Source organism: Myotis brandtii, unplaced genomic scaffold (assembly GCF_000412655.1).
Source record: "Myotis brandtii unplaced genomic scaffold, ASM41265v1 scaffold468, whole genome shotgun sequence".
In the NCBI taxonomy this organism is placed as follows: domain Eukaryota; kingdom Metazoa; phylum Chordata; class Mammalia; order Chiroptera; family Vespertilionidae; genus Myotis; species Myotis brandtii.
The window spans coordinates 594,376-606,101 of NW_005367874.1; the positions used below are offsets into that span (position 1 = coordinate 594,376).

At 45.3% G+C, this 11,726-nt stretch overlaps 1 protein-coding gene across 1 annotated transcript; it reads left to right on the top strand.

Moving 5' to 3' along the window:
• Positions 1-587: 587 nt before the first annotated feature.
• PRSS23 (protease, serine, 23) lies at positions 588-10,013 on the top strand. Its single transcript, XM_005875632.2, has 2 exons — positions 588-1,161; positions 8,248-10,013. Exon 2 carries the CDS (start codon positions 8,263-8,265, stop codon positions 9,394-9,396), a length of 1,134 nt encoding a protein of 377 aa, XP_005875694.1. The 5' UTR covers positions 588-1,161; positions 8,248-8,262; the 3' UTR covers positions 9,397-10,013.
• The last annotated feature ends 1,713 nt before the right edge of the window (positions 10,014-11,726 follow it).

Here is an 11,726-nt window from a genome sequence, read left to right on the forward strand (position 1 = left end):
CTGGGGCCCGCGGCAGGAAGAAGTCCGCGGAGGCTCGGGCGCTGCTGGGCACTTGGATTCACCCACTGTCACCCGGGAAGCGGGCGGGGAAAGAAGGTTCCGAAGACACTGCTGTCTGGGATGCCTGGTGGGAGTGGGAGTGGAGAGAGCCGGCTCTGGGCAAGCTCTCCCCCGGGTGGCAACACCCCACCTCCTACACCCACCACAACCGCCACTACTTGTTCCCCTTGAGTTTTGCGTGTGTATGTTCCACCAAGATCTGAACATTAAAGTTTAACCCTGGGCACGTGGTTGTGAACGCACCTTAGCGAGCAAGGACAGGGCAGTGGACACGGGCTGGGGACTAGGACCGTTCCTCCGGAGCCTTAGTGAAGGACCCGTGCTTCCCTAAGAAACTAGTGTCTGTGAACTAGTTGTTGAAAGCAAAGACTTCTTCCGCCTGTGGTCCTCCATCACGAGGTAACTTAGGAATAAAAGTTTGAGAAAAAGTTTAAAAAGTGCCTTAAAAGAGGAGGGAGAACTGTGTAGGTGCAGGAAAACCTCCACTCCCCGTCAGAGTACAAATTTGGTTTGCTTTCACCAGAAAAGAGCTGATAAAAATCCTGTTTGTTTTATTGCCCTTTGGGCGACACCCAGGAGATTTCTGAAACAGCCCGTAGGGGGTGGAAAGCTCCCGGTTAGTGTTGGCATGGGGCTGACTTCTTTCAGCTCCTGAAATTGAACTTGAGGGGGTCCCCCCAAGCACTTTTTAGGATCAGATAGGCCAAAGTGAGAATCGTTTTTACGAGTGGCGGTGTGAGAAGGAGTTAAATTCATAGTCTGAAGGCAGCTGTGGCCAAAAGCCGAATGCCAACTTAATATCAGGATATTTATTGCACTTGCTCCAGGGTCCTATTTGTGCCTAAGGGCATTCAAAATAGACTTACGGCTGTCTCGCAAGACGTCTCTGTTAGGCAGGAGTGCATAGGAGGGGGAGTGAGGAGTAGGCACTTGGGAAATGCCACAGAAAGCCCTTCTCTCTACTTGTGGAAGTGTTGGTGATCATATGCACACCATCTGCATTTCAATACATTGTTTCTCTTGTGCTTGTCTCATATAAAGTCAAGAGGTACGTTTTCATCCCTTCCTGTGCCTGAACTGCAAAGGAAGCATTCTTCCAAGGTAACTAATATGGACCTCATTCTGTAACACCGACAACTTATTCAGGTAGATGGTGAATGGTGGGCGCATTTTTCCATCCGCAGCATAAATGCCAAGGAGGCCATTAGTGGGTCTGGGAACATTGCTGGGCCCGCTCTGCCTTGTTTCAGAGTCTCAGGTTCTCCATGTTTCTTCTCATAGATCCCTTAGGATTCAATTCACCCGGCATTATTCAGGCGTAACTCCCACTGACTTGGGGTGGGGAGGGTGGATTTGTTTCTCATGGATTCACCATTGACAGTTTTATACACTCTGTTCTTGTACTGCTGCCAGGTTTGTCCCCGGTCACTGGGGTAGTTCATTTTGCCTAAAATCTGATAGAGAAGTTAAGCTTCTATTGCCCACAAGATTATGTTTAGGGTGGCTGCACTTGTAAATGCCCTGCATTTCTTTCCTGTACGGGACTGTAATTCTTAAGCCATTATGCGATCAGGTCTGTTTTCCTTTAACAGATTCGGAGACTTTGGAAAATGAGAGCAAGCCTGGCTACAGAGCTTTGTTCATTTTTAGGTATTTGCTTTAGGAATTAGTCTGGTTTCACTGTTCAGTGTCCCTGGCCACAGATTCCATGGAAAACCCTTTGTTCATGCTTCCAACTGGTGTCCAAAACCTCTATCTTCACCAACTTTCCCACTGTTTCTTTCTGTCATAACTGTGTATAGTAGTCACAGGAGTTCATCCGTTGTGCAATAGTTTACACGTTGTCCTCGGAGTAGATTTTCCCTCCCAGCACTTACTTGCTATAGGAGTTGTAGCTTTCTCCCAAACACGTGCCCTCTGGAGGAGGCCTGTGTTGCTGCAGTTTTGAAGTCTAAGGTGCAGAACTAGAAGAGAGCAGTCTTGGACCCAGTCTCCAAGGGGATGAGTGTTGTTTGCACATCTGATAATGCGAGTTGTTCCCTCACCGTAAGGTTAGTAGTGAGCTCCTGAAGTGGCCACGTCCTCATGAGGGATGCGTATATTTCGACAGTGGGCAGCGGGACAGTGGCTCACAGTGAGTGATGGAGCGGGGACTGTGTAATCCGCTTGTGAGTCAGTATACAGAGTTGGGAAAGGAAAACAGTTTCTCTATTACCAAGCGTGGTGAGAAAATATTTGCCTACCTCAATTTTCCATTCTGCTTTGCCATTTGGGTGAAGCGATGCACGAACATACTTAGCCGAGAACTTTAAAACATAAATATGTGTATGAGGGATTCTTATCCTGAACAAAGGCTTATTCTTAAAAACGAAATGTTGTAAACCTGAATTTTCTTCATCCAGATTTAGATACAATCAGGTAAGACTTGGACATCTTCATTCCTTGTTCAAGGTGTGCATTTTCCAGACAGTTCTGTAAGGGTAAGGTGATTCATATGTAAAGAGAGAACTTAAAGTTATGTAACCCATTTAGTTACCTTTCCAGCGGTGAGCTTATGAATGTTTTTATTACATCTGTTTACATTCTAGAGTGTTTCTATTTAAATAACTGGGCATGGCACAGGCTTACCTAGAGCTGATAAAAATGGAAACAATGATTATTTGTCTCCTGGGGAATTATTCTATAATCAGGCGAGTCGAGAAATTAATGCAAAGCCACCTACCTGATTTTAAAGCATCACCGTTCTCCTTGGTGTGTGATTAATGGGGAAGGTGCCTGGGGAAGGTGTGAGGGCCTCGGGGGAGCAAGCAGCAGGTCAGTTCCCAGTCTCCTGAGAGCATTCACACCCAGACATCCTTCCTTCCATTCTTGAAAGCCGCCCTCTGCTGGAGGCCTTTGCTTTCTTTGATGACTGATCAGGGAAATCTTGTCACCCAGATAAGCAAGGGATTAACATGGTAAAGTTTCCTTTTTCTTTTCCCCAATGCCCCACCCTCCAGAGTTTCCTAAAGGAAAGCCCCTGCCTGAGCTGTGGCTGGCTGCACAGATGCTATCTGTGAACAGCATAGCGCCTGCCCCGGACTTTTGTGACCCTAGAAAATTATAAAATTAGAGACTCCTAGACCTGAAAAGACCAGCGCTGAGAAGACTAAAGAGATCACCTGGTGCCCTGGCCAGTGTGGCTGGGCGACATCCCGTGCACAGAGAGGTTGCTGGTTGGATTCCTGGTCAGGGCACATGCCCAGGTTGTGGGCTCAATCCCCAGTGCGGGGGAGGGCGCGTGTGTGCAGGAGACAGCTGTTCAATGTTTCTCTCTTTCCCCTTCCTCTCTAAAAATCAATAAACTATTCTTTAAAAAAAGAGAGAGAGGGAGAGAGAGTGATATCACCTATATTCATAACAATTTTTAAGCCACCCTAAACACACATTAGGTAAAGGAGTGGACAATTTATGAAGTTAGAACTTCAATATGATGTCAATTTTAAACCCATCTGAGGACCTGAGTGCACACAACTTTATTTCCCAATTTCGGATCAGGTTTTTGTTTTGTTTTGTTTTGTTTTGTTTTTTTTAATGATTCAATGCAGAATAATTTGAGCTGCATTAATTTCTAAATCTGAATTAAATTTTTTTTAAATGCAGTTTTATAGCTTTTAGAGTTACATAGAAACTTTAATCAAGATAGAAAATGTCAGTCTAACCGGCATGGCTCAGTGGTTGAGCATGAACCAGAAGGTCATGGTTTGATTCCCGGTCAGGGCACATGCCCGGGTTGTGGGCTCGGTCCCCAGTGTGGGGACTGCGAGACAGACAATCAATGATTCTCTCTCATCATTGATGTTTCTATCTCTCCTTCTCCCTTCCTCTCTGAAATCAATATATGTATTTTTAAAAGGTAGGAAATGTCAGAACAAGGTTGTACCCCACAAGTTAATAAATTTAAGTAATAATATAGGGAACTTGTAAACAATGTTTCAAACTAATAGAATCCCTGGTTTTTGAGGTATTGAAAAAGTTTATTTCTAAGGTATTAGATTAGAACTTCACCTTGCCCTGTGGTTTTGCAGTTCTTATAGATGGCAGACTCCTTAACTGGCTGAATGCCCAGAATTTAACTTGTAAGGACTCTGAATTGGTAATATTATCTAATACTCATTAGATAATACTCTGTCTAGAATAGTAATATTCTTTGGTTCACTCTTTAGCCCTCTCTAGCAGCACTGATTTGTAAGTGATTTGTAAGTTATCCTAGACGTTCTTGGCTTAGTCATCCATCATTTTGCTGAAGAATAAATTTGATCCTATGTCAAGAGGCTGGAGTGAAGCTGTGGCTAGTGAGAGGGCCTAGCTAACTGCCCAGCGCTCACACTCAGGAAAAGTCTTGTTCTAATTTCTCCATACCCACTAACTCTCATGAACTGACTTGTAAAAACATTGTTTCTTTTTGAAAGACAGACTTTGAAAAATCAACAACAAAGAGAGGTATGGTCATGCTTCAAGGCCTTTGAAGGTTTTTTCTTTTACATTTTTTATTGGTTTTTAGAGAGAGAAGAAGGGAGAGGGATGGAGGGAGGGAGGGAGGGAGAGAGGGAGAGAGAGAGAGAAACATTGATGTGAGAGCAATAAATTGATAGGCTGCCTCCTGCACACACCTGCACTGAGAATGGGGCCCATAACCTAGGGACACGTGCCCTGACCAGGAATCAAAGCAGCAACCTTCTGTGCACTGGATGATGCCCAATCAACTGAGCCACACCAGCCAGGGCAAAGTATTTTTTAAACAGGGGTTTACTATAGGCAAAGCACTTGGAAAAATGAAATTAGAGTTAATTTTGCCTGAGAGGGGGTTAATTCATGAATGCAAGGCTCCTAGATGGATCCTAGTTCCAGACTCTTTCCTACTGTTCTCTTCCCCGATATCCTTGCCAAAGGACTATTTCAGTGTTTGGACAAATGGATGAAGCTAAAGACAAACGCCACTGGAGCGATTCTGCTGCAGTAGATAATTCAAACTCTCTATTCCCAGCATCCAGTTAACATGCAAATTTCAGGTTTGGGGTTTGAAGATGCATGATCTAGATAATAATATGAGCATATTTTATGAACACTGTTATGTTCATCATGCACACCAAAAATATTATTGACAACTTATGATAATACATAGCATAATAAGATCTCATCTCCTCCTTTCTCTCTCTCCCCTAAAAATTATATTTTGAAAACAGGAATACTTGGCAGCTTGCACCTCTGTCTGGAGTCTGTGTTTTCTTTCTTAAGACTAGCTGAAGTAACACTTGGCCTACCACATCTGCTGCTCAACATTAGCCGGCATTAACGTTCTCCACATTAGTCGAAGGAAGGAGGGGGTGGTGTCTCGGGGCCCAAGATACAGCCTCGTGGGAGGTACATGATTCCTCCTAGTACATATCACACTTGGCAGGGATTCTGGTGTGGGGGTACTTAGTCACCTAGACAGCAACTTACATAGAGAAAAGGCTGTCCAAGCCCTAGGTATGCCCAAGAGCTGGGTCCTCGCCCAGGAGATGGGAGCAATTAGGTACAGAGCCATCCCCTGAAGTCTACATGGTCATCCTCACCACACCTACCCCACCTATTAAGTTGGCCTGTACTAGCCTTAGCACCCCCTGCCTTGTCTACCTGGAACTTTCATCTTTTTTTTTTAGTTTATTTTTTATTGTCAGTGATACGGGCTATGCATATATGCATGTAGTTCTTTGGTTAAAGAACTTTCAGTCATTTGTGCACATGCACCCCATGATTTAAAGGATTTAGAGAAATAATCAGATGTAGTTCCTGCCCACAAAAGGGCCCATGGATCCTTCCTATTTGAAAAAATGGAGAGAAGCAGTTTCAAGGAATCAGGAATCCCCAAGGAACTGGCTTTCCAGGACCTCCTGCCTTCCTTTCCCATCCCTGTCCGCCCTGACAGAAGTGGAATCAGACAAGCACACCCCCACCAGGGATGGAGCCCACAACCCGGGGGCACATGCCCTGACCAGGAATTAGACTGGCAACCTTCTGGTACACTGGATGATACCCAACCATCCAGTGTAACAGAGGGGAGAAAGACAAGCACAAGGATCCCAGAGGTGGGTGGGGCACCCACATTTTTAGAAATACCATGTGTGGATAATGGGGATATGGACTGGCATGCTCAGCTGGACTAGATCAGCTAGCTCAATGGCACCCCAAAATTGCAAATGGGTCTGTACTTCCAAAGAGGGAGAGGGTGAGAATAATGGAACAGTTTCCTTCTGACTCCTGCTACATTCCACTAGCCTCTTGAGACCTAACCCCTCCTTGTCCTAGTTTTGGGATGTCTGAGCATGAATGAATTACCTCACCTGTTAGTCAGCTTCCCTTGAATAGAAGGTTCAGAGCCATTCAAAACCGACTGATGCTTCGACATCTGGGAAAGTTCTACTTCCCATCTTCTTTTTCTTGTTGTTTTTCTTGTGGGGTGATTGATCTCAGGGTTTAAACATACCTTTCAGGATGAAATCCAAACTCCTTCATCTCCTAGACTCAGCCCTTCACAATCCAGCTCTTGCCTGTTGCCTCTGTCACTTCTCTGTTCCACCCTTGGTGGAGCTAAGCATGATTCCTGAAATGACGTGCCCTGTCGCAGGGCTCCTTGTCCTCACAGACTGTTGCTTCCTCTAAGAGGCCCCTTCACTCTGTCTTCTGTGATGTCTGTCACTTCTCTGTTCTACCCTTGCGGAGCTAAGCGTGATTCCTGAAATGATGTGCCCTGTTGCAGGACTCCTTGTCCTCACAAACTGTTGTTTCCTCTAAGAGGCCCCTTCACTCTGTCTTCTGTGATGTAACTTCTGTTCGGCTTCAGCACCCATCTCCAGCCTCACCTCCTCTGGAACCCCTCCCCTGTTCTTCTTACTCCCAAAGCTGACTTCATGGCCTTTCTCTGAGCTACCACATCACCCTCATACATCTCTGTCATTAGTGCTCAGCAGGTATCATTCAAAAACAGGATTTTTTTGAGCCATGCCAATCATTCGCTCAGTCTTTCATGCACACAGTAAATAAATAAATCGGTGTCGAGTGCTAGCGTAGGCCCAAATTCAAGGCATTTAGACTAGCTGGGACCATAGATACAAAGGCCTGAAAAAGTAACCAACAGTGACAGTCATGATGCGATCGACCTTTGACTAAGGTCCTGCTGGTATAAGACAAAACCTATAGGAAGAAGAAATATTTTATATGTTAGAGGCCTGACTACTCTGATACTAAATCTATAATAGTTAAAGTTGTTCTAAATTCAAAGCAAAAAAACAAAGAAACACACACAAAAAACGCAAAAGTCGTGCTAAATCTATAATAGTTAAGGTTGTTCTAAATTCAAAGCAAAAAAAAAACAAAGAAACACACACAAAAAACGCAAAAGTCTTATATCCTTCGAAATGCACCCAGTATTTAGAGGCGATGAGGGTCCTAATACGAGTAACACTGTGGAGCTATCCCTCCTTCTGCCGTGTCACTCAGCAAGCTGAGGAATTTAAATTTACTCTCTGCGTGAGCAAGTTGCTCTGTAGATGCTCCAAGTTCATGCTTTAATGAGAATGAGAGGAAAGAAAGGCACGAAGGTTTAGTCTGAAGCACAAAGAAGGCTCAAAATTACCCGGAAATTGAGGCTGGTCCATCAGTTCATCTGGGGATTGATGACCCTACGCTCACTGCCCTGCAGTGGGCCATCCTCAGGGGCATCTTCAACATAGAAGGGAATGATCACCCGACTTGGTTTTGGACACCAGGCCATGGGAATGTTCCAAGGCCAAGCCCTTGCATTGTAGTGAAACCATCATCTCGGGATTCCTCTCCACACCCTGATTCCTGTGGAGGGTTTGCAGACTTAGAAACAATGACAGTCCAGCTGGCATGGCTCAGTGGTTGAGTGTCGACCGATGAACCAGGAGATCTCGGTTTGATTCCCGGTTAGGGTACATGCCCCGGTTGTGGGCTCGATCCCCAGTGGGGCAGCGTGCAGAAGGCAGCTAATCAATGATTCTCTCTCTGTCGCTCCCTCTCCCTTTCTCTCTGAAGTCTACACATATATAAATGAAACAATGACAGGCATGCCGTTGACTGCGTCTGCAGTAAACCAGCACTTGGCCCCTTGCCCTCCTGACCCGCTTGTCTTTGTTCCCACAGAGAGTGGTGCTCAGCATGGCGGGGATTCCAGGGCTCCTCCTCCTCCTCGTGCTCCTCCTCCTTCTCTGTGCTGTCGGGCAGGTGAGCCCCTCCGGAGCCCACTGGAAACCCACCTGGCCTGCTTACCGCCTCCCCGTCATCTTGCCCCAGTCCACTCTCCACTTAGCCAAGCCAGACTTCGGGGCCGAAGCCAAATTGGAAGTGTCCTCCTCATGTGGACCCCAGTGTCATAAGGGAACCCCACTGCCCACTTATGAAGAGGTCAAGCAGTACCTGTCTTATGAAACGCTCTATGCCAACGGCAGCCGCACAGAGACCCAGGTGGGCATTTATGTCCTCAGCAGTGGTGGTGGCGAGTCTTCGGGCAAGTCCCGGAGGAAGCGGCAGATTTACGGCTACGACAGCAGGTTCAGCATTTTTGGGAAGGACTTCCTGCTCAACTACCCCTTCTCGACATCGGTGAAGCTATCCACAGGCTGCACAGGCACCCTGGTGTCAGAGAAGCACGTCCTTACGGCTGCCCACTGCATACACGATGGCAAAACCTACGTGAAAGGAACCCAGAAACTCCGCGTGGGCTTCCTGAAGCCCAAGGTTAAAGATGGTCGAGGGGCCAAGAACTCCAGCGCAGCCGTGCCCGAGAAGATGAAATTTCAATGGATCCGAGTGAAACGCACCCATGTGCCCAAAGGTTGGATCAAGGGCAATGCCAACGACATTGGCATGGATTATGACTATGCTCTCCTGGAACTCAAAAAACTCCACAAGAGAAAGTTCATGAAGATCGGGGTGAGCCCTCCCGCCAAGCAGCTGCCGGGGGGCCGAATCCACTTCTCTGGTTATGACAATGACCGACTGGGCAACTTGGTGTACCGCTTCTGCGACGTCAAAGATGAGACCTATGACCTGCTCTACCAGCAGTGTGATGCCCAGCCCGGGGCCAGTGGGTCAGGGGTCTACGTGAGGATGTGGAAGAGACCGCAGCAGAAGTGGGAGCGAAAAATCATTGGCATCTTTTCAGGGCACCAGTGGGTAGACATGAATGGGTCTCCACAGGATTTCAACGTCGCTGTGAGGATCACGCCTCTCAAGTACGCCCAGATTTGCTATTGGATTAAAGGAAACTACCTGGATTGCAGGGAGGGGTGACACGTTCATCCTTCCTGCGGCACTTAAAGGTCTTCATGTCCTTATTTTAGGAGAGGCCACATGTTGTCATTGGTGTGTGTGTGTGTGTGTGTGTAATGTGTCATAATATCTTTTACACCATTTTTTAAAATTGCAAGATGACTGGCATCATGATTTGAAAATTGGTTTGTGTATCATGTCATATCGTTTGAGCAGTTGGAAAGCCTACTTTTGCATAGAAATAAAAAGCATACTGATGTTTGGGGCAATGGGGACTCTTTAGCGATTAAGTTAATCTTTCACTTTTTGAGAACTTTGATTTTTGTTTCATCTGAACTTGTTGCAAAGGTTTATATTAAATATGTGGCATACAGGAGATATAATTTCTAATGTGTGTATAGTGTGTATTTTCTCCTAAGAGTCATCTTATTTTTGTTTTGTTTGTTCTTTAAACTCCTAATCACTAATGTTTCCAGATGGCAGTGTTCCCGACTGCGTACAACGTGTGGTACCTTTCACAGCACGTCTGAGACAGGCAGTTCCCATATTTTGGATTTGGAGCATCTGCGCAGTAGTCCTTGATCAGTAAAATAATTTGTTGACGATGTTAGTACACATTAAATTACATCTTACAGTCAGTCAGTACCCAAGGTGTTTTTAGTTTTGAAATAGTTCCTCTTCCGAAGATTGTTGCTCTACATTTGGGGAAGACTTTGCATATGGCCCACCCCAGAGTCGGCTAGATGGTTGATGCCAGTACTTCCAGGATTTAACAGGATTTCACTCACATTTCTTGAACTAGCTGTTTTTCGGAAGACAAGAATCGGGGCCTCATTCGAGCAGGCTGTGTTGCTTCCCAGCGAACAGTTGTGGTCACACTACAATCATTGCATTTTCCCCCTGGAGTGTAGCACATCTCATGTTTTATCATTTGGATGGAGTAATTGAAAATGAATTAAATTCCAGAGAACAATGGATGCATTGCTCGGCAGATGTCACGGCAGAATGAGGACTTGTTTGGAGCCTGGCACAGTCACACGGCCTAATCAGAATTATTTCGCATACTTTTCAGGGTGCTTTCGGGGAGTGTCATTTGGACACTTTTCTCTTGTACTTTACTTATTTTATAGTAAAAATATTTGGAAGGTGCTATAAGAAAAAACAACATGACTTTTTTCCCCCCTTGCTTTAAAAGGGCCTGTTTTACTGGAATACTCTAAGCTGCAGGCACATATAATCAAGTACAGTAGCAACAATGGCAAGTGGGAGAAGGCAAAATGGATCAGAATCATCACTCCAATAAGTGCCTTTATGAACATTGTGTCAATAGGAAAATCACAGTAGGTAAAGGAAAGAGTTTGACTTATTTTATGTTTTCATTCTTTGCCTCTCAGCCTGAACACTTCTTTTTAAATGGATTACAAATGGGTCACAAGGCAGATGTTTGCTGTTCTCGCTCCCCGGGTAACTTCAGTCCGCCTTCTGACTATTTGTGAGGACATCCAAATACAATACTGATGCTTAAACCTCCCCCAGGTGGTTTGGCTTGTGTGTCTCTTGAACTTTTCAGAAGGATAATCCTGCTAAGGCACTCAAGAAATGTACAACCATCGTGCTTTCTTTAAATCTCATAAGAAATACTATGCATAGCATCCTAGCCGGTTTGGCTCAGTGGATAGAGAGTCGGCCAGCGGACCAAAGGGTCCCAGGTTCAAGTCCAGTCAAGGGCACGTATCTTCATTGCAGGCTCCTCCCTGGCCTGGGCCCTGGTCAGGGCTCATGCAGGAGGCAACCAATCAATGTGTTTCTCTCACATCGATATTTCTCTCTGTCTTTCCCTCTCTTTTCCACTCTTTCTAAAAAATCAATGGAAAAATATCCTTGGATGAGGATTAAAAAAAAAATACTATGCATAGCAAAGAGGTGCAGGGCCACCAGGAATCTTCTGAGAACAATTTGCTTTGGAATCTAGCAAGAATCTAGCCTGAGGAAGAAGAGCGGTCTCCATCTCTATGTCTGGTATTTGGGGGGTTTGTTTGGTTTTGCTTTTGCTTGGTGTAAAGAGGTGTTCACTGAACACCTAGATCAGAACTGATTTTTTTTTTAAAAAAATCAATAAATACACCTTGATTTCTTCATGTCGTTCTTGTGCAAAGGTTAAACTTTCCTCAGCAAGGAGAGGCAGTGGCACAAAGCCAAAATAGCATCAATGTTTAGTGCTCAAATAGATGTAACTTCACTAAAGAATTGTACCATGTGCTCCAGGCTGCGTACCTCAAGGCGGTAAAATCATTCAACGTGTCCATCTTTTCAGTGGTAATAGAAGGAAGCGTTGTATTAAACTATCATGG

Coding starts and splice junctions, on each gene's coding strand:
- PRSS23 (XM_005875632.2), top strand. CDS start 8,263: ATGGCGGGGATTCCAGGGCTCCTCCTCCTCCTCGTGCTCCTCCTCCTT.